The 26046-nt window shown below is 37.9% G+C and overlaps 1 protein-coding gene across 4 annotated transcripts in view; it reads left to right on the top strand.

Annotated features, from left to right (window-relative positions):
* Dab2 (DAB adaptor protein 2) overlaps nt 1-26046 on the top strand; it is a 52686-nt gene that overhangs the window by 6525 nt on the left and 20115 nt on the right. For all 4 annotated transcript variants that reach the window (XM_078017842.1, XM_078017848.1, XM_078017840.1 and 1 more), the window contains 2 exons: nt 24329-24521; nt 25838-25977. In XM_078017842.1, the coding sequence (XP_077873968.1) occupies nt 24431-24521; nt 25838-25977 (231 nt within the window). In that variant the 5' untranslated portion in view covers nt 24329-24430. Of the gene's footprint in view, nt 1-24328; nt 24522-25837; nt 25978-26046 lie in introns of those variants that run through there.

Genomic DNA, 26046 nt, shown 5'->3' with positions numbered 1-26046 from the left:
TATTAAATGTGAGGGGGTCAAGCAAGAAAATGTAGCAGTGCTTGGTAAACCAACAGGGAATGCACAAATGTTAACACTGTGTGGGGGTGGGGGTGGGGGTGGGATTGAACCCAGGACCTCACAGATGCTAAGCCAGTGCTCCACTTCTGAGCTGCACCTCTAGTCCACAAATGTTGACTTTTAAGGTACCACTTTAATCTGAGCAGGACCATTGAGTCTTCTTAACTTCTAGAGTTAATCCACACCTGAAAAACTGGAAAGTGAAAGAATAATTCATTTCTTGAGAATATGTTAAACACAGCTGCTCTCTGTTCTTAGCAGTTCACCAAATTTTTTCGTATTTCATGTGTCTTATGAGGGTGACAAAATCTGTTCTAATCTTCTCTAATATGTAATTCAGATGCTCAAGTGCTTTTTTCTTATTCTTAAATGCAATAGAAATAAGCCAAATGTGTGTGAGCGTATACGAGAGGGCTGAAATAGTCATCCGAAGAGTGCTGAACTAGTTTGACTTTGAGATGCAGTGTTAATCCATCAGGGAAGCATATAATTGTCCTCTAGGTCAGAAGAGCAGTAAAGGAAATGATTTTACACAGGAGGTGTCCAAATATCTGTCTTTTAAAGGAAAGCCTCAAATGTGCTTCAGTTACCTCAACACTGGATTTTGTTGCTAGTTATTCGTTTTTATTTTTGGTTGTATATAATGTTAATAAAACAGGCTCTTAAATCAATAGTTGGTTGATAATAAGGAGGTTCGATATTGATTTCTACCAAGGTTGAGCTCCTGGTGAAGCTCTTCAGGAAGCACACATATAGCTTGAATTGAAATGATGACTAATTCTATTTAATGCCCAAGTTGCCTTCTGAAGGAAATCTTGATGCAGAACTGCTGGCTTACCTGTCTAATAATTTATTTGGGGAGGTATTTCTGATTTATCTAGCTATCTAAAGTGCCCGACGATTAAAAAGTAGTTGTAATTGAAAATTTGATATGTATATTTACCTCCTCTCTGCTAGCAAACATATGTCAGTCACTGCCTACTAGAAATTTAGAGAAAATGACAACTACTCAACTGACAGGTGATTTTATCACAATTAAGTCACTGCCGTGATAATGGAGCTGACCTTAAAGGAACAGTGGAAGTCAAAGGTAGGGTGAGAAATGCATCATAGGAGGAAACACGTGATCAAATCCCACAGCTGGGCTAGTGTAGCTATGCCCAGAGAGCTGTGACTGGCCGGTTTGGCCAAGGGAGAGTATAGGTGGTAGAGAGCTGAGAAGTGTTACCCTTTAGAAGGGAGAGATGAGTTACATTAAGCCATGGAAGTCAGGGCAAGAACTTAGATCTTATTTGCCAAGCAGGTAGCCTCACTTAAGGAGGAAAACAACATGCTGACTCGGATAAGTTAACCCCGTTAGGCTGGCAGGATGAGTGAATGGAGATGGCTTAGTAGTGGAAGAAAAATCTGCTTTTCACTGAAAAATCAGGAAAGAAAATATTTGCTTAACCTCGTTTATCTTGTTTATCTTTTTTTTTTTTTTTTTTTTTTGGTACTAGGGATTGAACCCAGGGCTACTCTACCACTGAACTAGAGCCCCCAGCCCTTTTTTATTTATTTATTTTTGTTGTTGTTTTGATTTGGAGTCTTGCTAAGTTGCCCAGAATGGCCTTGAGCTTGAGAACCTCCTGCCTCAAACTCCCGAGTCACTGGAATAATCAGTGGGTGCCACTGCGCCAGGCTGCATAGTTTAATTTAAGGAGCAGAAGGGAAATGTGTATTATTCTTAATGTCTTAAATTGCAGTACCCTTTACCAGGCAGTGTAGCATTTAGAGAAGTAGCACAAATATTTCTCTGACTTCAAAAGCTTTTCTGAGTTGAGAGAAGCCGTTCTACATGAACCAGAGGGCAATACTAGGTCATGGCTAATGTGGAAAAATGTACAGCTGGTGAGAGGCCAGTAGAGACCACTCATCTCGAGTGGATTTCAAATGACAGATTTAAGTAGGTGAAGGCAGTCAGTATTACAGGCTGAGGAGGCAACCTCAGAAGGCAAGGTGCATCCAGGTCTGTTCACTGGAAACAGAAGGGACAAGTGTGGCTAGTGAGCAGGTGCTAGTGTAGATGTACCCTCTGCAGTCTGAGTAGGAAGGACTTGAATCTCTGCTTGAGTATGAGTGGAGGAATCAAACCCTGGTATCTGATTAATAAAAAATCAGGAAAGCTGAGGCCAGTCTAAAAAACTAAGCCATAAAGGTGGATCAGGTACAACTAGAGTTTCCTACAATTTAGATTCTCAATTGGAACCTTTTTGGGAAAATGAAAGAAAGATTCTTTGACTTCAAGTATTTTAAATACAGTAAGGAACACCAATGCTGTACGTGTGGAAATGATCAAAATACACTGTAATGTGAGTCTGGTAATCACGAAGAATAGTGTATGTGATACAAAGTGTTACAGCTTTTTGGACAGGGGAACTTTGAGACAATAAAGCAAGGTGGGGGAGAGATATTGGAACTCAGTAAAAAATAATAATGGGGAGGAAGAGAAGTATGAAAATAAATGGTAATTATGAAAACAGAGTTAGAGGTTTTCCAGATTCAGAAGACATGTGAACAACCTAAGATAAAATCTCAGCTTCATGCTGAGCTACAGACAATATTACTGTGTACAAAATAAGTTCTGCAAATCTGTTCCCAGTTAGTATAGAGCAAAGCAAATATTCAGCTTTCTATATAAGAATATTTTCATAAAAATAATGAATGCAGCCCTGGTTGCATTAAAACCTGGTCTTCAAAGCTTCATTCAGCAAAAATTTGTGGAAGTTACTATTTGGGGTGCTAACATAGACCATGTTTTTTTATGAAGTCTGACATAGCAAAGTGCTACCTAGTATTCCCTTGGTAGTGCTCTTATAAAACTAGGTTAGTGCTCTTTAACTAACTCCAGCTGTGGGGGCTCCTGGTTGCATTTCTGTAATATTGTTTCACTTAAATCTGAGATTCAGTAGCTTGGCTTGATCTGACACACTTGTATTCTTAGATCTGGTGATTAAGAGCGCCACAACATATGTGTGGCTCTCACATACAGAATTTTGCCTCACCTCTGAATTGCCTGCATTTCCACAGTGGCAAAACTAAACACCAAATGAGCATGCTGTTTCCTTCTGGAGATTAAGAAGATAGTTTTGATTCAGAACTTTGTATTTCAAAGCTACTTTGCAGGAAACATCATTGAAACTCTTTTTTTTCTTTTCCATTTATTTATTTATTTGAGGGGTACATGGGATTGAACCCAGGGATGCTCTGCCTCTGAGTTAGAGCCTTGGCCCTTTTTATTTTATTTTATTTATTTATTTTTATTTTGAGACAGCCTCTGACTAAGTTGCTGAGGCTGGCCTCAAACTTGTAATCCCCCTGCCTCAACCTCCGTGTCATTGGGATCATACATCTGTACCCCCACGCCTGGCTTCAGTCGCACTCTTTAACAACCATCTGTGTTTGACAGCTCTTCCCTCTCCCTGGCACTGTCATGAAAATGCTCCTCTATATTACAAGATGATTGTGGAAGGCTTACAAACATAAAACACAAATATCCCCCATCTAATTAATGTTTTAAGTATATATCATAATTTAAAAACTGTTGAAAGGATAATTCGCCCTTTAAACAAATGTGGTATCTTTCTAAGGTTAATTTCAGTAAGAAAGCAATTTATATAGAATCCACTGAAGTAGTGCTAATTTGGCTTTCTCTTTCTATACATGACTGATGGCAAGGAAGCTTTCTACTCTAATCAGAGACATTTCCTCCCAAATACTTAGCATCAGTTGTAACCACCACTTATTTTTTCTTTCTCTGCTGCCTATATTATAAGCCCCCTGAGAGGAGAAACTTGCCTACTCTGTTACTGTATACATAAATTGAGACTTTGTACATAGTAAGTAGGTGTCCAATAAGCAATAACAAGATAACCAGGTGAATGGTAACTCAAGCCACTCTCATTTATGATATCAACTCAAAGTTATCATTAAGTGAGCAAAATGGAAAACTTCGGCTTGGCTTGTCATCTGTTGGTATAAGTAAAACATTTCTGAGACCCCCTCCCCTCCATTTTTAACTTTAAGTCCATTTAGAAAAAGCAATATCTATATGTTGTTCTATTTTGTATCTATTCAGGGCTGGGGAAAGGCAGAAATTCTGAATTCTCTGAAATTCTCCAGATGCTGTGGTCTTTCCATTTCATTTAACTTCTACCAATGGAGTATTCATTACTCATACCTTCCAACCTGGTGGGTCTAATCACTTGGCTAATAATTGCAGTGATATTTCATTCAAGGACTGCTTTTTATTCTTCCTCTGTTTCTGTCTTTAAAAGTGTCTATCAATCAGTTTGTTAAATGACTAATAAAAATTCAGAAATAAATGAGGCATGTGGCTCAGTACTGGATAATTAATTGCTTTGACAATTTCAGCCCAAGTCAAAGAAACCTGATTTTTTAATTTGCCTGTAAAGCTGTGTGGTGGGTTAAGATGTGATATACGTTAGGCTATTTAAAATAGTGACATTAAATTGCCAACTCTTTATGTCCACACAGACCTCAGTGTGTCCAAGAATGCTGGGTGACAGCCAGTGTGAGACCATATCTTGGCCAACTTCAAAATCCTAACATCAAAGAGCTTTTTCAAAATCTAATTATCACTTGATTCAAAACTTACTGTTGAATTTTTAACTTATCAGGGTCTTTCACCGACAGTGTTGGATAGGTGTGTATCAGTTAACAATGTCTGAGATGATACTATGGGGGCGGATGACAGGAGTGTTCTATATCCTTTCAATGTGCTTGTGTTCTCTTTGTAGTTTCTCTTAGCTTTTGAATTTCATGAATTCAAAAGCGACTGAAGCTTAGAATATAGACTATAGATTTACCTCTTTTTAAAAAAATATATATTTTATATATATAATTGTGGATTGAGCCCAGGGCCTCAAACATACCAGGCTCTAGCACTGAGCTGCACCCCTGCCCTAACTACCTTTTAAATACTGCTATTTGACAAATGAATATGTCTATAAGGAACTTAATTGAAAATTAAAGAAAGGCACGTGTCACCCTAATGTCACCTATTCCAAATATAAGAAGCATGGATTTGTCACTCTTCCTAATCAGCATTTCCTTGGTCATGATCTTTCTAGGCTCGTGTGTGTGTGTGTGTGTGTGTGTGTGTGTGTGTGTGTGTGTGTGTGAAGAGATTGAACCCAGAGGCACTGTAGCCATGGAGCTTTACCCCCAGCCTTTATTATTTTATTTTAAACATTTAAACGTTTTGTTTGGTTTTTTTTTAGTTGTAGATGGACACTATACTTTCATTTATTTTTATGCGGTGCTGAGGATCCAACCCAGTGCCTCACACATGCAAGGCAAGTGCTCTACCACTGAGCCACAACTCTAGCTTAGATTTTTATCTTTTATTTTGAAATAGGATCATACTAAGTTGCTGAGGCTGGCCTTGAAATTGTGGTCCTTCCTTTCTCAGCCACCCCAGGAGCTGGGATTGCCGGCATGTGCCACTGCACCCAGCTTCTTTCAGACTTTCAATAGTTACATAAGAGACGTAAAATGTGAAATGCTGTATATTCTGCTTCAAACAAGGAGCTACAATAATGTGGCTATTTTAGTCAATAGCTGCCTTTAACAAAAGATGCTTTTTTGTTTTTGTTTTGAAGGTGGTGATGTGTGAAAATATCATTTTACTCATAAAAAATCTTTATAAAACTGAGATTAGGGGAGTCCTTTTGTTTTGAAATGGATCTCAGAACGAAGGGAAATATAATGGCCTTTGGCTTTTTTAAACCATCTTTTAGGATACTTGCTTATTTGAAGTTTGAGGGTCACCAACCATCATAGCTTGATAACCTTGAATCTGACATTTCAGATTGTTAGACCTTAACCTTTCAATTAAAAGCCTTTGTTTCCGCAAGCTTAGCCAAAGTGTTTAAATGAAAGAAGCCGGCAGTGTTGATCACTCAAAGTGGCAAGTCCATGCAACTGTTATACTACAAAGCCATCTGACTCTTTGATGCCTCCTTGAACTCAGATTTGTCATCACCCTAACCTCCACACCATCACTCAAAACCTCAAAGTCTTCCCAGTAATGTCTAGACGAAATAGAGTGCTGTAAACCCACCCTAATCCAACCCGACCCACCTTTCAACCTTTCCCCAGCATAACCCCAGGGCCCTGTGACTTAGCTCCCTTCCATGAATATCCTTTACCCATTGCTCTTAACTCCTCTGGCTAATGAAATTCAACCTATCTTTGAAGAACCAGCTTAGTTCTCTCTTTTGCTTATATTGTTCTGAAAAGGTTAAGGCATAGGAATTAGAGAATTTAGAGGGTTGCTTAACACCTGTGTTTTAGCCCCTCAAGTCAAACAGGAATGACAATACCTTCCCCAGAGAATCAAATGAGTCTTAGCATCAGGCCTGGTATATAATAAATATTCAATACATTTAAATCTTAAAAATACAATTTTCCTGTTTTCTAAGGAACTTGCTCAATCCATCCCCAACCCTACACTCCCAAATAACCTGACTCTGCTCTTCCCCATGCCCCCTGCCCATAGAATTGGTGGTCTTCAGAAAGCCTGTCATACATGTATGTTTTTCTCTTTGCTGGGGTATAAACCTTGTAAGGGAATAGATATTTATTTTGCTTACAGACATATCCCAAGCTCTAAAGGAATGCCTGGCACATAGTAGAAATGAAGACTAATAACGTGAACAGTGATAAGGATCACTAGCATCTAGGGACAAACTTTATTTACAATTTCTAAATAGTAATGACTTTAAGCAGGAATCAGATCCCATGTACTCCAAGCAAAAAAGGACATATTTGAAGGCCTTTTTACTTTTCTAATAGTCATGGCCTCAGAGCAAAATCTAGGGTAGGTAATTATTCACCAACTGTATAGACAGACAAGGCACAAATATGAAATCAGTGACATACTCTAAAGTTAACAGGGGTGGCAATTATTTTTGTTCCCCACAGAAGGAGTTTCTTAGATGAGAGTATAAATTGGAATTTAGGTAGGGAATTTCAACACTGGAGAGACTGACTGAGAAAGAGACTGTCCTCATATCCATGTCTGTTCTTAGCCCTAAAAGCAAAATTTTGCTTGTTTTGGAAGGACAAAGAAACCTTTTTGGTGTTATTTCTCATGCTGGTTTCCTTGGTGGAACTAATTGTTTACATGTTTCTACAGTTGGTTAGTTAAGGAAGACATCATAGTTAACACAGCATTGGAAGTGCTTTCCTGACTTCAGATTTTGCTGCACTATAAGGTTTCTTTGGGGTGTGGAAGAGTATGATCACTACTTCTTGAGGATTTGTCTTAACCTCCTTGTCTACAATATTTGAGTATTTTTAATAAAGATTGGATTAGGAACTTAATAGGGGCTTTCAAAGACTTGCCTTTGCATAGGGCTATAGAGTTCAGCTAAGGAAACAAATGATCTAATTGCATTCTTTGATGCTAAAATGCCTACATAATAGGAGTAGCAAATAGCATATGCCACCTCGGAGTGAATTTGCCTAATGCTTCCAGAACTGACTCAATTTACTCTTATTTAACAATCATAACAGGGGCCAAAAAGCTACAAATAGAGCCCCTAACTAATCATTTATGCCCATCCATGTTTTCCTTAAGTATTGAATTGTCATTTGCTTAGCAGGTAAAAGATCTTGCACAAGTCACGTAGTGATTCAGAGAATCGAGGAGACTGCTCTGAAAGAACACAAAAGCTAATGAAACATCTTGATCAAATATTACATTTTTTTATGAACCAAGGAAGCTTCCTTTATAGTGACTCACTGATGTTGACATTCCTGCGTAGTCTAAGCAGAAGACTTTTTGTGGTTCAGTACAAATAAGAATGTCTCATAAAGCTCCAACAGGTCCATTTGAAGCCTGGAAAAGTGGCATTTATTAAGGAACAATTCCTATCCATTCATGTTGCACTAGAACTATATACCAGAGCGGAGCCCACATGATTAGTCATCTAAAATAGGAAATGAAATCTGATAAGAATGGTGTGTATTCAACAGGCCTCTCGAAGGAAGATCCCTCATCCCATGTGCTTGTTCTGGGAGTGTATTTCAGTGGTAAGTCAAATTTTTGACCAATCTCTTCCTCCACAGTGAAGCCTTAAATGATTCACGTGTCCCTGAGCGCAAGGCAGTTTTGTAAATAATAACCTGATAAAAAGAGCAAATATTCAACCAATACTAGAAATTGCAGTGTAACTTGTAGTGTTTTGAGTTAAACCCCACTGTTAGACAATACAGTATCTATTATTAATGTAAATCAAACTCATATATTATGGCAGGAACAGAGGGTGACCCAGGGTTAGATTTACTTTAAAAAGTACCTGCAGCTGGGGATGATTTTGAAAAACTTATTTTAAAATGCACAGATATAGTAGGTCCAATAAATAAATCTCTATAGTCTAGAAAACCAGAAAAACTAAACATAACATATAAAATTATCCTTTCAAATAAATTAAGCCTTTTGGGAAGTAGAAACTCATGTGACACCACAGGATATGATGATTTGTTTAGTTTATGCATGACCTTTTAAAATACCCAAACTTGAGTTTTCAGGTTAACAATAAAATGTTTATAAGGAATAACGCATTGCATGGATATGAGTTCATATTAAAAGACACTAATTATTTCAATTTCATAGAATGATATCCATATAAAAAATATGAAGTCTATTAGGTTGGACAAGGAAGGGTTAGTGTTTTTCTAGGGTCCCCAAAGTTATTGGTAAATTTCACATTAGGAGCTTATCTTAAAAACAGAAAAAGCATTAAGTAAAATTAACATTTAAGTCTTGAGCCTTTGAAAATGTTGTCTAATGGTATGATCAGGATAGTTTTCTTAAATAATTTTGTTTTTAAATAGCTGGTACAAACTTTGATTTCCCTCTTTAATCCTTAATAGTTATAATACTAGCAGAGGCGTGGCTCAAGAATCCAATGGAATAGACATATTAGAAAATCTTCAAAGTTGCTCTTTAAAACAAACTTTTTGAAACTCATAGAGATCAAGGTGATACTTGAGGTCTTTCCTGTGTTCTTACAACCAAGAAAGAAGGCCAGTGAGCTGTATATTCATTACCTAAGAAGTATCACTTCTCTGAAAGGCTGCATCTATGCAGTTTACTTTTACTTGTAGAGGTCAGTTAGGCAATTTGTCAAAGATGGTGTAGAAAATGAACTCTCCTCAGGTTTTTTGTTTTTTTGTTTGTTTGTTTTTGATTAGAAGCATTGTTCAGGATCACAGGGATGGCTCTGTCCTGCAATTTCAGAGTTTCTTGAATTACCCTTCCAAACTTAGAGATTGTACATTTCTGCCAACTTGGCCCATCTTGTACTCTGCAACAGTTTCTCAGAGATTTTTTTTTTTCCAATAACTTTAAGCATGATTTCAACAAAGTTAAGTTAGCCATTTCAGGAAAATATTTTTCATCTTTTGTTCTAAATTCTCAAGACTAAGATAATAATAATATTTCACCTCATGAAGCAAGATAAGTTGTAGAATACAACATGACATGATCTAGGGATTTCCAGTCTGTTCACCTGTCTCGTTTGAACAGGAATCAAGAAGTAAGCAAATGACACTAGTATTCTTATTTCTTCCTGAAGAGTTCTCCTGGCTTTTTAGAAGTACTCTGGAAACTCTTCCTGAGCTTCAGTGTGCTAGAATACAGGTATTAAGGCAAGAATGGGCTGGTTATTGAGTTTCTGATTCTTTGTCAACCTGAAATTCAATAAGTAAGTGGATAGTCCCTAATTGTTTTTTTTTTTTTTTAAAGAGAGAGTGAGAGAGGAGAGAGAGAGAGAGAGGGGATTTTTTTAATATTTATTTGTTTTCAGTTGGCAGACACAACATCTTTTGTTGGTATGTGGTGCTGAGGACCGAACCCGGGCCGCACGCATGCCAGGCGAGCGCGCTACCGCTTGAGCCACATCCCCAGCCCCCCTAATTGTTTTTATTTTTAATTTATTTTATCTTATTTTCTTTTGCTGGGCTGACATAATTCTCCTGTCTCAGCTTCCCAAGTATCTAGTATTATAGGCACACACCACTTTTCCCATCACCTTTGATATTTTTAAATGTTTTTATTTTCTTTCATCTTATTTGAAAGTAACCATGCCTGCTCCAAAACAAATCAGTGAAATCATGAAGAGCCATCCTGAAAATGGTGATTGAGATACTGAGTACACAAGACAGAAGTAAATGATTTAAAAATGATCATTTAACATTGGAATTAGCAAAGCCACCAATATTCTTGGAGATGAAATGTAAATGTCCTGTTGGCTGCAAAATCTTGTCTAACTAGAATAGATTGTATCAGACATGGAGATGTGAGCCAATGGTAAGTTGCTCATGGAAGGTTAAAGCCAACCCTAAGGGTAATTGAACACCAAAACAAAGGGCATATTCTACCAAAAATGCCACCTAAGATCTAGAGATGGCATATAAGAACCAGAAAACCTAAACTGATCTTATGTTTAGTCTATTTAAATCCAAGAATGGTTTTTTTTCAGAGTTTTGATCTATATGCAGAAATGCAATAGAACCTAAGTCCCACCTGTATGTACACGTTTACTATAGACATCCCAGTTTGACGGTTCTGTGCTGATGTTACAAGGCAGCTGGATTCTCCTTCCTTTAAACTCTTCAAAAGTCAGCACGTCTCTGAAACTTGAGTTGCATAAAGGTACAGCAACACTCAAGGAAAGCCTTTGAGGATTATATAAATGTGGGGCTTTGCCCGGAAAGGGAAACCACTTTGGAATTTTATATAATTCAGCCACACCATTAAAGAAGAAACCAAATATCAGGCAGTATTTCTTGCACTGGTTTTTGCAAGAGGAAAAGTTTAAGATTACCTGCCTGCTTTTAACATGCCCTGGTGTGGTATATATCATAAAATAATGCTACTAGTGTACAGCTTAATGTTTAAAACACAGATGCTTCTAAGTAACAGGCTTTCTTAAACTCTTCTCATATCCCATAGACTTTCATATTGACTGCTATAATGATACTTGAGTATAAAGTAAAACATGTTGAACTCTCAGGATTGGTTGCATACACATCATAGGTGAAGTCAAGAGGGACTCAGATGAATGAACAACTGTATTTTGAGATCCATATGCTAAATACACAGCACATCCATGTGGACTTAAATCATGATTTCATATGGCAACAAAAAGCAAAACTTGGATATTCTAGGAATCAAATTACTACCATTTTTATATGCTTTCATTTAAAAACTACCTTGAAACTAGGAAAAGGAGTTTGTTATGGTAGATGTATCTAACCTAACTTAGGATGGATAGATAGCCTTAAAAACAAATACTTGCTGGTCAATTTGCATAACTGTATGAAGAGAAGGCATGAGGGATTGTTGGAAAAGGTATAAATAATGTTGGACTGTTGGCTTAGTAATCAAATGGATCCATGACTAACAAAGTGTTTTTCCCCTGCAAGGATTAAACATAATATCCATTGTACATTTAGATAATAAATATAAAGTAAAGCTCATGAGTTTACTGGTTTTTTAATCTATTCCACAATGGTTATCCTTGAATCACTACCCCAACAACACTGTAATAAAAAAATTCTGGAGACTTCTCTGTCAGTAGTTTAATCTGTTTTAAATATTAAAAACTCCAAAATTTTTCATGTTAATTGTTCTCATTTTTTAGGACATTTTCTTCCCTTGGATGTAGGGTGGAAGGGAAACATCATGAAGCATAACATTATACTTTGTCATCTAATAATACAGAATATAGTTTTTAATTTTTTAAAATTGATTTATCCCATTCACCTACTCTAGTTATCTGTGAGTCTTTTTGCTTTTTAAATCTCCCTTCCCTTATCTTTTCCACTTTATTCCTGGTTACTCCATAAGGAGCTAATGAGATGTTCAGCTCAAGATGGTACATAACATGACCTTGGGTTCAATGATAAATTCATTACCCTGACAATCTCTCTTCCTACAAAAGAGACAATAGCATATAAAGGAACAAATACCAGATCATGAAGGAAGTCAATGCCTCATAATCTTAGACATACAAACTCTGGAGGGAACCCTTCTGCCAGCGTCACGGTGGCATGGTGTCTCCAGCATTATCATAGCCACTTAGTGCAGCTGACTGAGCTTCTACTAAAAACCTGGTGAATTTCATCCAATGAAGAAGGAATTAAGGTGACCAAGGCAGATGTTCTCATGGTTGGCCCTGTGGGTAATGTCTCAGGGTGTGATGGGAGGTGGGAGGAAGGGTTTAGCAGAGATCCATCATGTCCCCATAGGCCCTCGGGTCAAGCAGGACTTTCAGTGTGCTCACACATGCCACCCACTAATCAGTGTACCAGGCTGAAAGTGCCAAGGTATCTTCTTGTCTGGATTAAGTGAGAGCCCTGACGTTTGAGTTCAGTCTTTAGTAGTTTATAAACTGCTCATCTTGTACCCATAAGGGCTCTCCCCACCTACCACACCTCCTGTTAGACCACTTCAGTCCATTGGCTATTTCCCAGAAATGCTTTGCCTCACTATACAAACTTGTTCACCATGTTCCCAGCCACATAAGAGGTCTAAAGCCCAAAGAATATGGGGCAGGGAAGCCTTTGCCAAGTCCATCTCACCCTTCAAAAAGCCATATTATCATTTCTTTTAGAATAATGGGTTCCTAATAGTCTTTCCTCAGAATTAATGGGAATCACTCATTGTCCTGTTCCATAAATGAGTTGGTACCTGTCTAAATAGAAAAAGAAGGAGCTAATGAGATGTTCAGCTCAAGATGGTACATAACATGACCTTGGGTTCAATGATAAATTCATTACCCTGACAATCTCTCTTCCTACAAAAGAGACAATAGCATATAAAGGAACAAATACCAGATCATGAAGGAAGTCAATGCCTCATAATCTTAAAGTGCGAAGGTCTGGTAAAGCTGTGTTGGAGTATACTTTATACTAGAGCAGAAACTCCCTGTTATCCTTTCCATCCCAATTATCCTATCCAGCTCAGCTGAGATACGCAGAGAGAATGTACCATAGCCTAGTTGAGCCATGTCCAGAGAGTGCCTAATGTGAGGGTAACCCTGTCAGAGCATAGCCCCAGTGATCTCTACCAGCAATATAAAGCAACGAAAGAAGAGTGATTGTTTGAACCTCTGCAGTTCCGATAAGCCAAAACTTCAATGTCGTCACTTCCTTCTCTTTGTAGAAGTGAGTTAAAGGAGAAACTTGGATTCAAGTTTTCCTATTCTGTTACAAGATCTCATACTTGAGAACTTGGGTGGAATTTAATTTCTTCTCCCACAATGAGTGGTTGGGATATCCAAGAAAAGATGAGTGTACTTTCTACTGTCAATTCAACCACAAGCTCAGGTATCCATGCACACATATTGCAAGACCTCAGGGATATGCCAACACTTACCCTCCCCTCTTTCTTAGAACCTCAGAGAATGTAAAAGGGGATTCTAGAATCAACCCCAGCTTTTATTCATTTAACTGTATTAACTTATACTCAGCTCTGCTAGGAAGTGAGAGCCTATTCTGATTATAAAAACTATACTACCTTTTTCCATTCAAGTGGAATTAAGCATGCAAACAAGAGTCTTTTACTCAAAAAAAATTGAGTAAAATACAATTGGAGAACTAATCATAAACTTAATTCTTCAGTTCAACTTGTGAACACTGGCCAGATATTCCCAGTGAGTGGGTGTACTGCCTAATCTAGAGATAGACCCTGATGTGGGTGCCTAAAGCCTCTGTAAAATTCAGCTCCTTCTGAACACTCATCATGATAATGACTATTCTTTAAGTTCTAGTAGGAGATATTCTTAATTTTTAAAAGGTCATAATGAGTCAAAGATATTGAAAGTTGCCAATTCCAGAACTTAGACTTTCTATCATCCTGGGTGGGGGTCTAAATACTGAATAATAGAGAATGTACCAAAATAAATTTAAATTCTCTGATCTGAGATTTATATCTCAGACCTAACTAAAGCAGCTAAACCAATGGGCACTTTGACCAACTATGCTACCCAGACTTTTGTATGTCTAATGACATATGGTTAGACCATGTAAAAATCCCCCTTCTGTTTTGGTTCAGGAAACACTTATGAAATACCATGTTCAAAATACCTTGCTAAGCTGTCTTCTTTTGTGTTTCAGCTACTAAATGGAGGGCATTTTTCTTTTTTCTTCTGTGTGTGTGTGTGTGTGGTGTACTGGGGATTAAACCCAAGGCTTCATGCAAAAACTATGAATGAACTACACTACCAGACCTAGAGGTATTCAGCCTCCATATGTTGGGCTTTGTGCAGTCTGCTTAAAAATAGTTTTAAAAACTAACATATATAATATCCAAGAATAGAACAGGAGATTCTCATTCTAAGATGTAGATGTTTCCTGGTAACAAATATTTCCTGGTACTAAATCTACTATTTAATAATTAGACAAGTCATACACTTTTTCTAACCCTCAGTTTCTTAATCTTTTCTTTCCTAATATTAATTTGTTTATTTGCTATGCTAGGCATTGAACCAGGATCTTGTGCTTTCTAGGTAAGAGTTCTACCACTAAGCTACGCCCCTCAACCCTCCTAATCTTTTGACTAATTTATTCCCTAGATTTCTTTCAATTCAATAATTGTCTGACCCACTTGGTATTTCCTTAGGGGAGCAAAGAGTTGTTATAGATCATGAGAGGTTAAACTTGTCAGTATAAAGGAATCACATGGAAATATTTAAAATATATGATGTTTCTTTCCCCAGAAATTGTGATTTAATTAGTCTGGGTGTGCATGGACTTCAGTGTTTTGATAACTCCCAGTAAAAGTTTCTTGGGTGATCTAAAGTCTCCTTGACAATGATGTAGACAAGGGTTTAACTTAAGGTCCATCAGAAATCTCCTTTGAGAGGTAACTTAGAGAAGATTGTGTTCCCCAAGTTCTGTTCCCATCAGGACCTACATTCTGTAGGCAGTGAACACAGAGTTGGGAAGAAGGTGATTCTCACTTTGGCAAACCGTCTCACTTTTTCAACTGGATAAATCAACGAAGTCCTACTCCTCCCCGTGTTTCTACTTAATAGCCATTTATTCATTGTTTCTTGTTCTGAAAGAGTTTAAACACCTGAAGTGGAAAAGCTATGTTGGATGCAGTGCAGCTTCCGTGAAACACATGCCCAGCTTCCATGATACCTACCTGTGGTTCAACCAGAGCAGCTATTTATCAAGCACTTCCTACATGAGGCATGGGAGTCCCCATTTAAGTTCCTATTGGTTTTTCCTAACAGCTCAGCATTTAGAAGATGAAAAAATAAACTTTGAGTGAGTCACCTCAAGCCACAGAGCTAGACAATAGTGAGTCCTGGGAGGATGGGACTCCCAAGCTTCTTAGCTGCTATGCTATCTCACCCTTTCCCCAAATTAGCCAACTGAGGAACTCAACTCTGGTCTGACTTCATTCTGAAAATAGGCAAAAAATTTGGTTCAGTGTTTTAAATGATAAATCTTGCAGGATGTACTCCAAGAGTTAAAAACAATGATATATACTCACTGTAAATCCATAACCATGTATAACCAATTGACACAAGCATGCCCTGTTACTGAGGCCCCTGCTACTGAGCAGTGTCAGCACTTACAATAATATACTCCAGTGGCTCCTTTTCAGCATTTCCCAGCTTAATAGCCTGCAAAAATCTTATTTCTGCTCAATTTTACCTTTGCAGGATAGAATACCTTCCTAAACACTTAGGAATCCAAATGGTTAAGGGAAGAAGGCTTTGCAGAAAGGGTCAGAAATAGCCTAACTCTGCTACCCCATTTCAAGCAATGTGTCTTGTTCTCAAAAGATTACTGCAAAGATAGTGGTGAAGGCTGTTTGCTGCCCTCTTGGACCTGAGGTCTGTCTTAGAGGTTAATATTTCACACATCCTATTCAGCATTCAGCTAAGGCAGACATAATGTTCCAAAGAACAAGAAAACATGTCCTCTGTCCTGTACAAAGTACTGGGTGCCCTAAGTAAAGATATTTATGTGGCTTTGTTCTTGTGTCTCCTTAATTTCCTCCCCTCTGTCATTTTATGTGATTCCTTATGAAAATTTAACTGGCATGTTAAAGTCAATGAGATTTTTGAGTTTTTGAAAATACAGGTTAAAACTAGTGGAATAAGGGGGAAAAGGACAAGAAAAACATATAATAGAAAAGGGAGCACAGATTATACTCAGTTTTGAACTTGTCAGCTTATTAGGGATGTATGTTTTGTTGCTGCATCCATTTCATTGCTTATAAAATAGGGACACTGTTTGATAGAGCTTTCAAGATAAATGTTGTAAATGCTTGGTATACAGTTGTCCTTCTGTATTTACAGGAGATTGGTTCCAGGAACCTCCTTGTATAATAAAATCCTTGGATGTTTAAGTCAATTCTCTAAAAACAGGATAGTATTTGCATATAGCCCATGCAATCTTCCTTTATATATTAAATTGTCTCTGGAGTATTTATTATACCTAATACAATGTAAATGCTATATAAATATTTGTTAGAGTGCATTGTTGAGGGAATAATAATTTTAAAAAGTGTCTGTACATGTTCAGTTCAGATGCCATGTTTTCCTGAATATTTTTACTCTGCAATTTTTGAACCCAAAGATGGAAACCAGAAGATATGGAGGCTGACAGTATTAGGTGTTTATTCCACTCCTCTAAACTTTAAAAACAGATGCAACCATCTATGGAATGGCTTCTATTAAGTTGTTAACTTAAATTATCCTTTTATCAGCATTTTGAGACCAACTAAGCCAGTTTCTGCCTGCTCAATATAATTAGGATAGAAGGAATGCTTGGGGGTAGGGGACTGACAAACTTGTGTTATGATGTTGTTTCGGAACCCTGGAATTATTCAAGTAGTACCATTGCTGATAGCAGTACAGTCGCACTGGTGAGAAGGATGAGCAGATAGAAAAAGATGTCAGCCAAATTTGTTCCTACAATGTCCAAGTTGACCATGGTCCACCATTCTAGCTTTTCTAGGGTGCAAATACTAAATATTTTCCATGAATCACTTTAAGAGCTAAACAAACCTTAGCTGGCTTTTTATTAGTGCAAAGGACATAGACATTCCAAGATGACTCACACAGTCTTCTGGTATACATCTCCCGGAGCCTTCTCAGAAACCAAGGAAGATGTTGCAAGCTCCAAAATCTCTTCTGGTCATCTGACTCTGGTGTCATGGAAGGGGGAAATCCCCACATTTTTTCAGGGAAGTTTGAACTAAGTCCAAAATCTAAGTTAGGTAGCTTCACTCAAATGGAAGCTAAGTTTGTTGATTTAGTAGAGTTTCATTTAGAGCTTTCTATTTTATTTTGAAGACTTAAGAAGGAGTCAAGGATATAGAATAACTTTAGAGTCCCATTTGTTTCTAGATGTGTCATCCTTCCTCTCTGTTTCATCTTATAATGAAGGGAAACAGCCTGTCTTGGAGAGCTAGAATAACAAACCAGCTCTGTTTAGATGGAGGACTATTCATGTGACTCTGTATATGTTTTTGAGCTTTGCTTGGTAATCCCTGTCTTATGATGACTCCCTTCTGTGTGGTTCCTGACTGATTTTGTGCTCCTTGATCAGAAAGGCCTGGGCTTCAACCCAACAAATGAAAGATTGTATACTTCCTCCTTGTCCTACACTCACTTGTTCCCCTTTATGAGAAATTTCTTATCATACTCCAGCTTTAAAACAAAGTGTAATTTAACCTAATCTAGATACTTTCTGCGACACTTCCTTAGTTTGAGAAAGTAATCGAAGGAAATTATTAGGACATACTTTGGCCCTCAGATCCCTTTTGCAGGTCTGATCCCTTTCCCAAAATCAGTTCATTATAAATCTTTTAAAGGTTTTATAGGCACAAGTGATAACTCTATAATACTGTTGGAAGGATTTTGCATTCAAATTTTAAATTTAGGTTGATTGTTCTTCCCAAAGGGATCTAAGTCTATAAGCTAGACTTCTTCCACCTATGGTATGTCAGATGGTATTGGAGTTCGTATCTGGAATATCCTCCAAAGGCTCAGGTGTTGTAGGCTTGGTTCCCAGCTGGTGGCACTATTGAGAGATGGTGGAAACTTCTGGAGGTGGGGCCTAGTTGAAGAAAGTAGGTCAGTGGGGGTGTGTCCTTGAAGAGTACTTATTGTCCTCAGTCCCTTCTTCTCCTCTCTCTGCTTTCCTCCGGCCATGAGGTAAGAAGTTCTTCCTCTACCACATGCTCACCACCATGATGTTCTGTCTCACCACAGGAATCAGTGAGGGAGCTAAATGGACTGAAACCACTGAAACTGTGAGCCAAAATAAACTTTTCCTCCTTTAAGTTGTTTTTCAAAGATAGTTTGTCACAGCGATGGAAAGCTAACAGATAGTAAGGAAGGCCTCTTGGGAGAAGGTGAACATTTATCCCTCCAATATATGCATGCCTAGATGCATACTTATTAAAATCATTCAATATTTTGAACGTTTTTCTTTTAGAAAGGAGTTCATCTTTGAGTCTCAGAGCATGTGGGCAGTCTACCTTCTGATGATTGTAGGGAGAGATACACTTTCAACTGCATAGCTTACAATGAAGATTTACACTTGGTAATTGCAACTCAAAATACACATCCATTTTCTTCAGGGAATTTCTGCCAAAGAAAGTTTTTCTCTCTCTTTTTTCCCCCTTGTCCTTGAAATTGTTCATTGCCAAATAGTAAAAGATATAGTCAAGGGAAACAAATACTAAAACAATTTCAAAACTGTGAAAGCTATACGGAAGTATCTGAAAAGAGAAGTTCTTGCTGTATAGACCTATAGTAGGATGGCACCTCCTACTTTTTAAACCCTTTCTTTTGGACCAGTCTGCCAACACTATATTTGATACCTGTCTTGAGTTATGTGGCTGTTATGTCTTATATTACTTTTATGAATAAACCCATGTGATGCCATTCCCTCCCCATGTCTGTCAAAGTGCTTTGTGGCACTTCTCAAATTCCTTTAATTCCATATGCTTCCCCCTCTGATGTCTTTTCTTGTCAGAATTAATTTCCTACAAAGAAGTATGATATCAGGCTTCCAAGATGAAGCCTTAGGAACAGATTGAAGTATGATATCAGGCTTCAAGCCTTAGGACCAGATTACTTTTTCAGCCAATGATTCCACACAGTTCTTAGCTATCTTGCTTCTGCTGCCCACGTGTGCTTTGTTGAATTCTCCATAATGCTGACTTGAGCAAGATAGACTTGAAGGGATTGCTACACAAATGCTCCTAGTTTATCCCAAAAAGAAAGAATAGGATATAGCCCTGAAATCTCCCAAACAATGTAGTTTTTTAAAAGCATACAAGGAAGGGCTACAGATGTAGTTCAGTTCAGATCCCATATATGTGTGAGTGTGTGTGTGTGTGTGTGTGTGTGTGTGTGTGTGTGTGTGAGTGAGAGAGAGAGAGAGAGAGAGAGAGAGAGAGAGAGAGAGAGAGAGAGGTGGGGGAAGAGGGAAGTATTCTTAAATTACACACTTGGATCCATCATATTTAGATTACCCTGAAGAATAGTTCTTCAACTATAAAATCAAAACAGATTAATTTTAGCATTGTATCAGTTAAGAGTTCAGTCCACACCAGCTATTTTAAAGTATCTTAGTATTAACCAGGTGTGAAATTGTCAGCTGAATGACTGAGAAGGTAAAGGGGGAGCATAAAATCATCACTGTATAAGCAGAATACAAAAGATAACCACCACCCTAAGGGCTAGAGATCAAAAGGAAGATGCTGGAATCATCAAAGCTTATAAACTTGGAAGACAGGGTCTCCTTGGCCTGCTACTAAGAGAAGTGGTGCTACTCAGCTACAACTGGAGTCCCTGTGTTCTGAAGACCTGGAATGCTGGTGCTGGAAAGAGAGCAACAGAGGACTGATACTTGTATGTCCAAGGAGACCACTGTGAGGCTAATTCTGCAAGTCTAGGAAATGCTGAAAACTGTATTCAGCCACTGCTATAGGAAGAAACTTGCTGCTAGGGTGAAGAACTTCTGTGAGAATCAAGAATCACACTCACAGGAGCTTTGGCCTTGAGGAGAAATCCACCTGATGCAGATGGAAATGTGTGGGTCCCTTGTCCAGCTTGGCAGTCTCTTTCTAGCAGCTGTTGGCACAGCTCACATGCAGCCAGATGGCAAAGGAAAAATGTTTGCAGAGTCCCAGGTCCAGCCTCGCAAAGCAAGGTACAGGAGGGGATTTTGAAGCTAAGCCAACTTAATAACTGGCACAGACACCCCTTCAGCTATTCAGCATCCATAACAAATTGCTTTCCTTAGAAGACATATACATTTGAAAACGTACACATTTGAACCACTCCTTCTGCACCAAAGCAAGTGTTTCCATTTAACAATCTGAAACTATCCTTCATTCAAAGAAAGATATTCTCACCCTGTCCCCAAACCAGGAAGCTTCATTAAAAAAAATTAAAAAATAAAAAAATTTAAAAAAATTGTACCTTTGGGCTACATGAAACATTTCTAGAATTTAGTCATAGTCCTATCTGAATAATCTGCTACCTAAATACAAAACCTTATATTAAAAAGGAAAGATAAGAAATAAGTAATGCATACATGTTTATATAAATATCAATCAAGCAAGAAAATATGCATGCCTACAACCATCCTTATTACCATTCCCACAAATGGCTTCTGTGTGCCAGACTTTGAGAAATGAGTCTCCTACATTTAAGAAGATGACAGTTCAAGGGTAGACAAACTGGTAGACAGACTTGTATGAAAATAAGGTGATGGTCATGTGTGTGTAGAGGGAAGGGGGGAAACTTAAGAGCTAGGTTTTACCTATTGTCTTTAGGGACAAATAAATAACTGGGGAGGAGGGACAGATGTTGGGTAAGGGGCATCTCAGCAAATTCAAGTCAAAACCATAATCCATTCTAAAGAAATGATAAACTTGAGGTAGGTATACAGGAGTGAAAAAAATTAAGGTGAAGCAAAATATTTAAGAGCCTTAAATAAAAAATGAAAAAGTCAAATCTTTGTCCTAAATTCAAGGGAGAGCGACTACAGAATTGAGTGGAAAGCTTTCAAGTTTATTTATTTAGAGAAACTTAATTCTAAAAAAAAAAAAAAAAAAAAAAATCCATGTCATCTTAATTGGCCAAACATAAGAGCGAAGAGTAGGGGGGAAATAGCCTCATTCATAGGTATAGCCTCATTTCTGATATATGCTAAAGTATACCCTCAAAAGTACTGAAAGCAAATTAGCTTGATTTGGTCAGGAGACACATCAGCCACTATAGTTGAACCCTAGAGGAAAGTTGAGATAAGGAATCCTTGAAGAGAAGGGAATAGGAAAAGGCAGAGAGTGCAAGGTCATCGATTGTAGATTTTTAATTCCAAAACAGATTATGAGATGATAATCAGAGGGGCTACTAGGTCTCACTGAAGTATACCCCTTATTTCTAACATGAGATCTGAGAAATGTGTTAAAGTGAGGACTCACTGGGGGGAAGAGAAGATGAAGACTGTTATGTCTCATTAGATCAGAACTTCATCTCACTTTCTGACATGGTTAACATGGGCAAATATCCACTGTTCTTGGGGGAAAAAAAATCTCTGAATTAAGAAAATGATTATTGGCCCGAAATTTGAAGGTTATAGGTATGTCCAGGGGATTTATTTACCATGTCTCCAAGGAACCAATTTAGAAACCATGGAAACCAATCAAGGCATCCAAAATGGAAGTGTTCTATTTCTCCAGAGCTGCTATAACAAATTATCACAAGCCGGGTGGCTAATTTTTTTCTCAGTCCTGGAGGTAAGACATCCAAAATCAGGACACCATGGCCTTGGTTCCTTCAGGAAGCTCTGAGGGAGAACCCATTCTATGTTCCTCTTCTGTCTTCTGGTGGGTGCTGGCGATACTTGGCTTTCCTTGTATGTAGACACATCACCCTGGTCTCTGCCTTTATCTTCATATCACCTCCTCTGTGAGACACTGTGCCTCAAATCTCCTTCTGCCATTTTTATTTTTACTGTCTGAAGATGGGGTTCTCATTGTGTTTCTCAGGCTCATCTCAAACTCTTAAGCTCAAGGGATCCCAAGGAGCTGGGGCAACAGATGAACCTAGAGACTTGCACATTTTTAAAATCAAGCATTTGCTATTGGATTTAGGGAAATTCTTAAATGCAGGATGATCTCATTTCCAGAATCTTAACTATAATTGTGAAGATTCCTTTCCTAAATAAGGTCACATTCCATATGTTCAGTGTTACAACTTATACATATCTACTATGATATATAACAGAGCATCTCTATAGTTATTATGTGGCGCTTTTTTTTTCTTTGGCGCTGGAGATTGAATTCAGGGACCCCTGCATGTTGGGCAAGCACTCTTCTACTGAACACTGGGCTATACTTTCAGTCCTTTTTAAATTTTATTTTGAGACAAGATCTCACTAAATTGACCAGGCTAGCCATAAACTTGTGATCATCCCACCTCAGCCTACTGAGTAGGTGGGATTATGGGTGTGCACCACCACACCCAGTTTACAGTATGGCTTCTAAGATGAGATTCATTGGTGCCTGTTAAAGAACTCTGACTTTGAGCCAGTTGATGGGCTAGAAACTTGGTTCTGTACTTTAGCAGGTGCTAACATTTCTGTGCCTTGGCTTTTCCTCTGGAAAATGAAATAATGCTTGATCATCACACTCATAAAGCTGCTGTGAAATTTTTGGAGTTACTATAATTAAAAAGAAAACTAATAGTGCCTAATCCCCCAAAATATCTTGAAACCAATCAAGACATCCAAAAGTCCAGCCCAAGTAAGACCGAGTCTTCTACTATGTAAGACTTGCAACTATAAATAGACTGTCTCCCTGGCTACCTACCAGTCAGATGAATTTGAGCAAAATTAACTACTAAATTTCCAAATGAAACAATTCAGATAACATTGATCATACATTGATTATATACATATAATCCATATGTATATACTCCTAAAACTATAAAGGTCATTTAAAAACTCAAAGGGGGAAGAAGTAAATGCTGACCTCCAAGAAAACACATTGAAATTTATGAAGAGGGCTTTTTAGCCCTTGAATAAAACCTGAGGTGTACCTTTTGCCTTAAGATGTCTAACCAGTAGCATACATTCCCATGCAGTGGGTTTGACCTTTTCATTAAATGCTCAAATCAATTGGCAGTATAGACACAGAATGAAGAGTGATTTCATGGTAGTGGTGCTGGGGTGGTTCTAGCTCAGAGGTAGTCTTTACAGGATTATAGAACAATGACTGACTTTTCTTTGCCTTTGGTTTGCACTTGACCTTCATACTCTAGCTCTCTCTAGAGTTGTATAAACACTTTGGCTAGTGAGAAGTCAAAGAAATTTTTGAAACATTAGTTCATTTCTGTGGGCTTGCAATGACTTTTTTCCCTCTTTTATCTAAACTATGATGCATGGGAAAACTTTATGAGAGCATATAATACAACTATTTGAGGATAGTAATGCTAAATAATAGCATATAAGTATTTAAAGTCAGTGAATTGCACAATTGGCACGCATTCGTTCTCTGGTACATGTGTCAGTGTCAAAAATGGACACCTTTTAAAGTGTGGTGTTTGGAGATCAGTGAGATCAAATGCAAAATCCTAGTATTTAAAAAAATACTTATCAATATGATTAAGACAAATTCATAACTCTGTGTGTGTGCACATGTGGGCAAGAGTGTGTGGTCTGGGGATTGAACCTAGAGACTTGCACATGCCCTCTGAGCACTCCACCATTGAGCAACATCCCCATCCCATAACCCTACCCTTGTCACTGTCTATGTAGATAAAAATTTATGAATTAAATTCATAATTCTCAATTTTAAAACCAGTTACAATCTTAGCTGACTCTGCATTCAGTGTATTTCTGTTTTGCTATGAAACTCAGCAAGTTTGTTGATCCCTATCTTAAATACTAGATTTTTATGCTGAAGTTCTAATACAAGCTATTCATCTAGATAATCATTAAATTTTAACAGATACCAAGTATTTAAGGAAAGGTTTGTTAAACATACTTACCTATTACCTACTTCCCTGCTCTCAGAGTTCATGCTAACAGAGAAGAAGGAATAACCTGAGTACACAGAGCTGTGAAGGAGGATCACTAGCTATAGTGGTTCTGGGTTTTCTGTGTTCTGATCTCATCATGCCTCATATGTATTATATGCCCACAGGTGTGTGTTGTAGGTTATGTTCATTTGAGACCTCTCCATCGGGGATCGCCTGGTGTCATTAAGTGTCTGCTGGTGCTGGGTTTGCTGCTTTCCTTCTTTGCCATGTCTAACGAAGTAGAAACGAGCACAACCAATGGTCAGCCTGACCAACAGGCTGCACCAAAAGCACCGTCGAAGAAGGAGAAGAAGAAAGGTATGGAAAAGTCCTCCGGAGGCCACTAAAGGGAGCTAGAGGTGGTCACCTCTGCCTTTTAAAAAATGTGAGATTTTGGGTACCATGAGTACTGCCTCTTGGCTGACTGCCTCATTAGTGTAGTCTCAGTTTTCCCTAAACAGCAAAGGTGTATTTTGGCAGAAGGGATAGGTTCACCTCATGTGTAATGAGACTGGTCTTCAGATGTGTGATTGCACCAACGTAGGTCCTGCTGTAAACTTTCATGGGTCTTGTTCAGTTAGTAATACAACCATCAGTTACCTTTCAATGATCTACCAACCACTTGGTTTTATTGAAGTTGCTATTTCTAAAAATCAAAATGTGTATCTTGTTAGACCCTTTTCTTTTGATCTAAAGTACCACCAGAAAGTGATGAAATTGGAGAATATAATGCTAAGTGAAGCAAGCCAGTCCCAAAAAAACAAAGGCTGAATGTTTTCTTTGATATGAGGATGCAGACACATTATGGTGATTGGGCAGGGGGGACATGGGAGGAATGAAGGAACTTTAGATAGGGCAAAGGGGAGGGAGGGGAAAGGAGGAGGCATGGGGTAGGAATGATGATGGAATGAGTTAGACATCATTACCCTAAGTGCATGAACAAGACAGGAATGGTGTGGAAATACTTTATGTACAACCAGTGTCTTGAAAAATTGTGCTCTATATGTGTAATATGAAATGAGCTGCATTCTACCATCATGTATAACAAATCAGAATAAATTTTTTAAAAAATTACAGCATTCTTAATCATTCAAAGCCTGAGAATATGCCATGACTTGCTTGGTTTTTACTACTATCCTTTAGTTCTGGGAATGAGACTGCACAGGTCTTTTAAAAGGAGCAAAATAAGATATCTTTATGGGATAATTACCTTAATTATTATCAAGGGAAATTATCTATATTTCCCTTTTTTATTGATAGTTCAAAAAGTTAGTAAATTGTATGTTAGTAAATTATTTTTCTCACTAAAAAATAGAATCCTTATAATATAATTTTAAAAGACTCAGATGAAGAAGTCCAACTCTCACTTTACATATTCCCATGGTTTCCCCTCATGAATTTTCTATTTTTCAGAATTTATTTTATCTCCACCCCAACTCCATATTCAATACTACAGAGCATGATTTTGCTCAAAAGAAGAAAGAATAAGACAGAATAAAATATTCCATTTAAGATAAATTATAGTATAATCAAGATTAATGCTTCTCGAAATTTGGAGATTCCAGAGCACATTTGGTCTTACCCAGGACTGGTATTTAAATAAAATTTTATCTTATATTTTTTTCATTCCTCAGGCTCTGAAAAGACAGATGAGTATCTCTTGGCAAGGTTCAAAGGCGATGGTGTGAAATACAAGGCCAAGCTAATTGGAATTGATGATGTGCCAGATGCACGAGGCGATAAGATGAGCCAAGACTCCATGATGAAACTCAAGGTAAAAGGAGAAGAATGCTTTTGTCTTCTTTATGTTAAAGGACCAGCAGAGAGGATTATTTTCAAAGCT

This window comes from Ictidomys tridecemlineatus, chromosome 1 (genome assembly GCF_052094955.1).
Source record: "Ictidomys tridecemlineatus isolate mIctTri1 chromosome 1, mIctTri1.hap1, whole genome shotgun sequence".
NCBI lineage: Eukaryota > Metazoa > Chordata > Mammalia > Rodentia > Sciuridae > Ictidomys > Ictidomys tridecemlineatus.
This window is presented reverse-complemented; position numbering and strand designations above follow the sequence as displayed.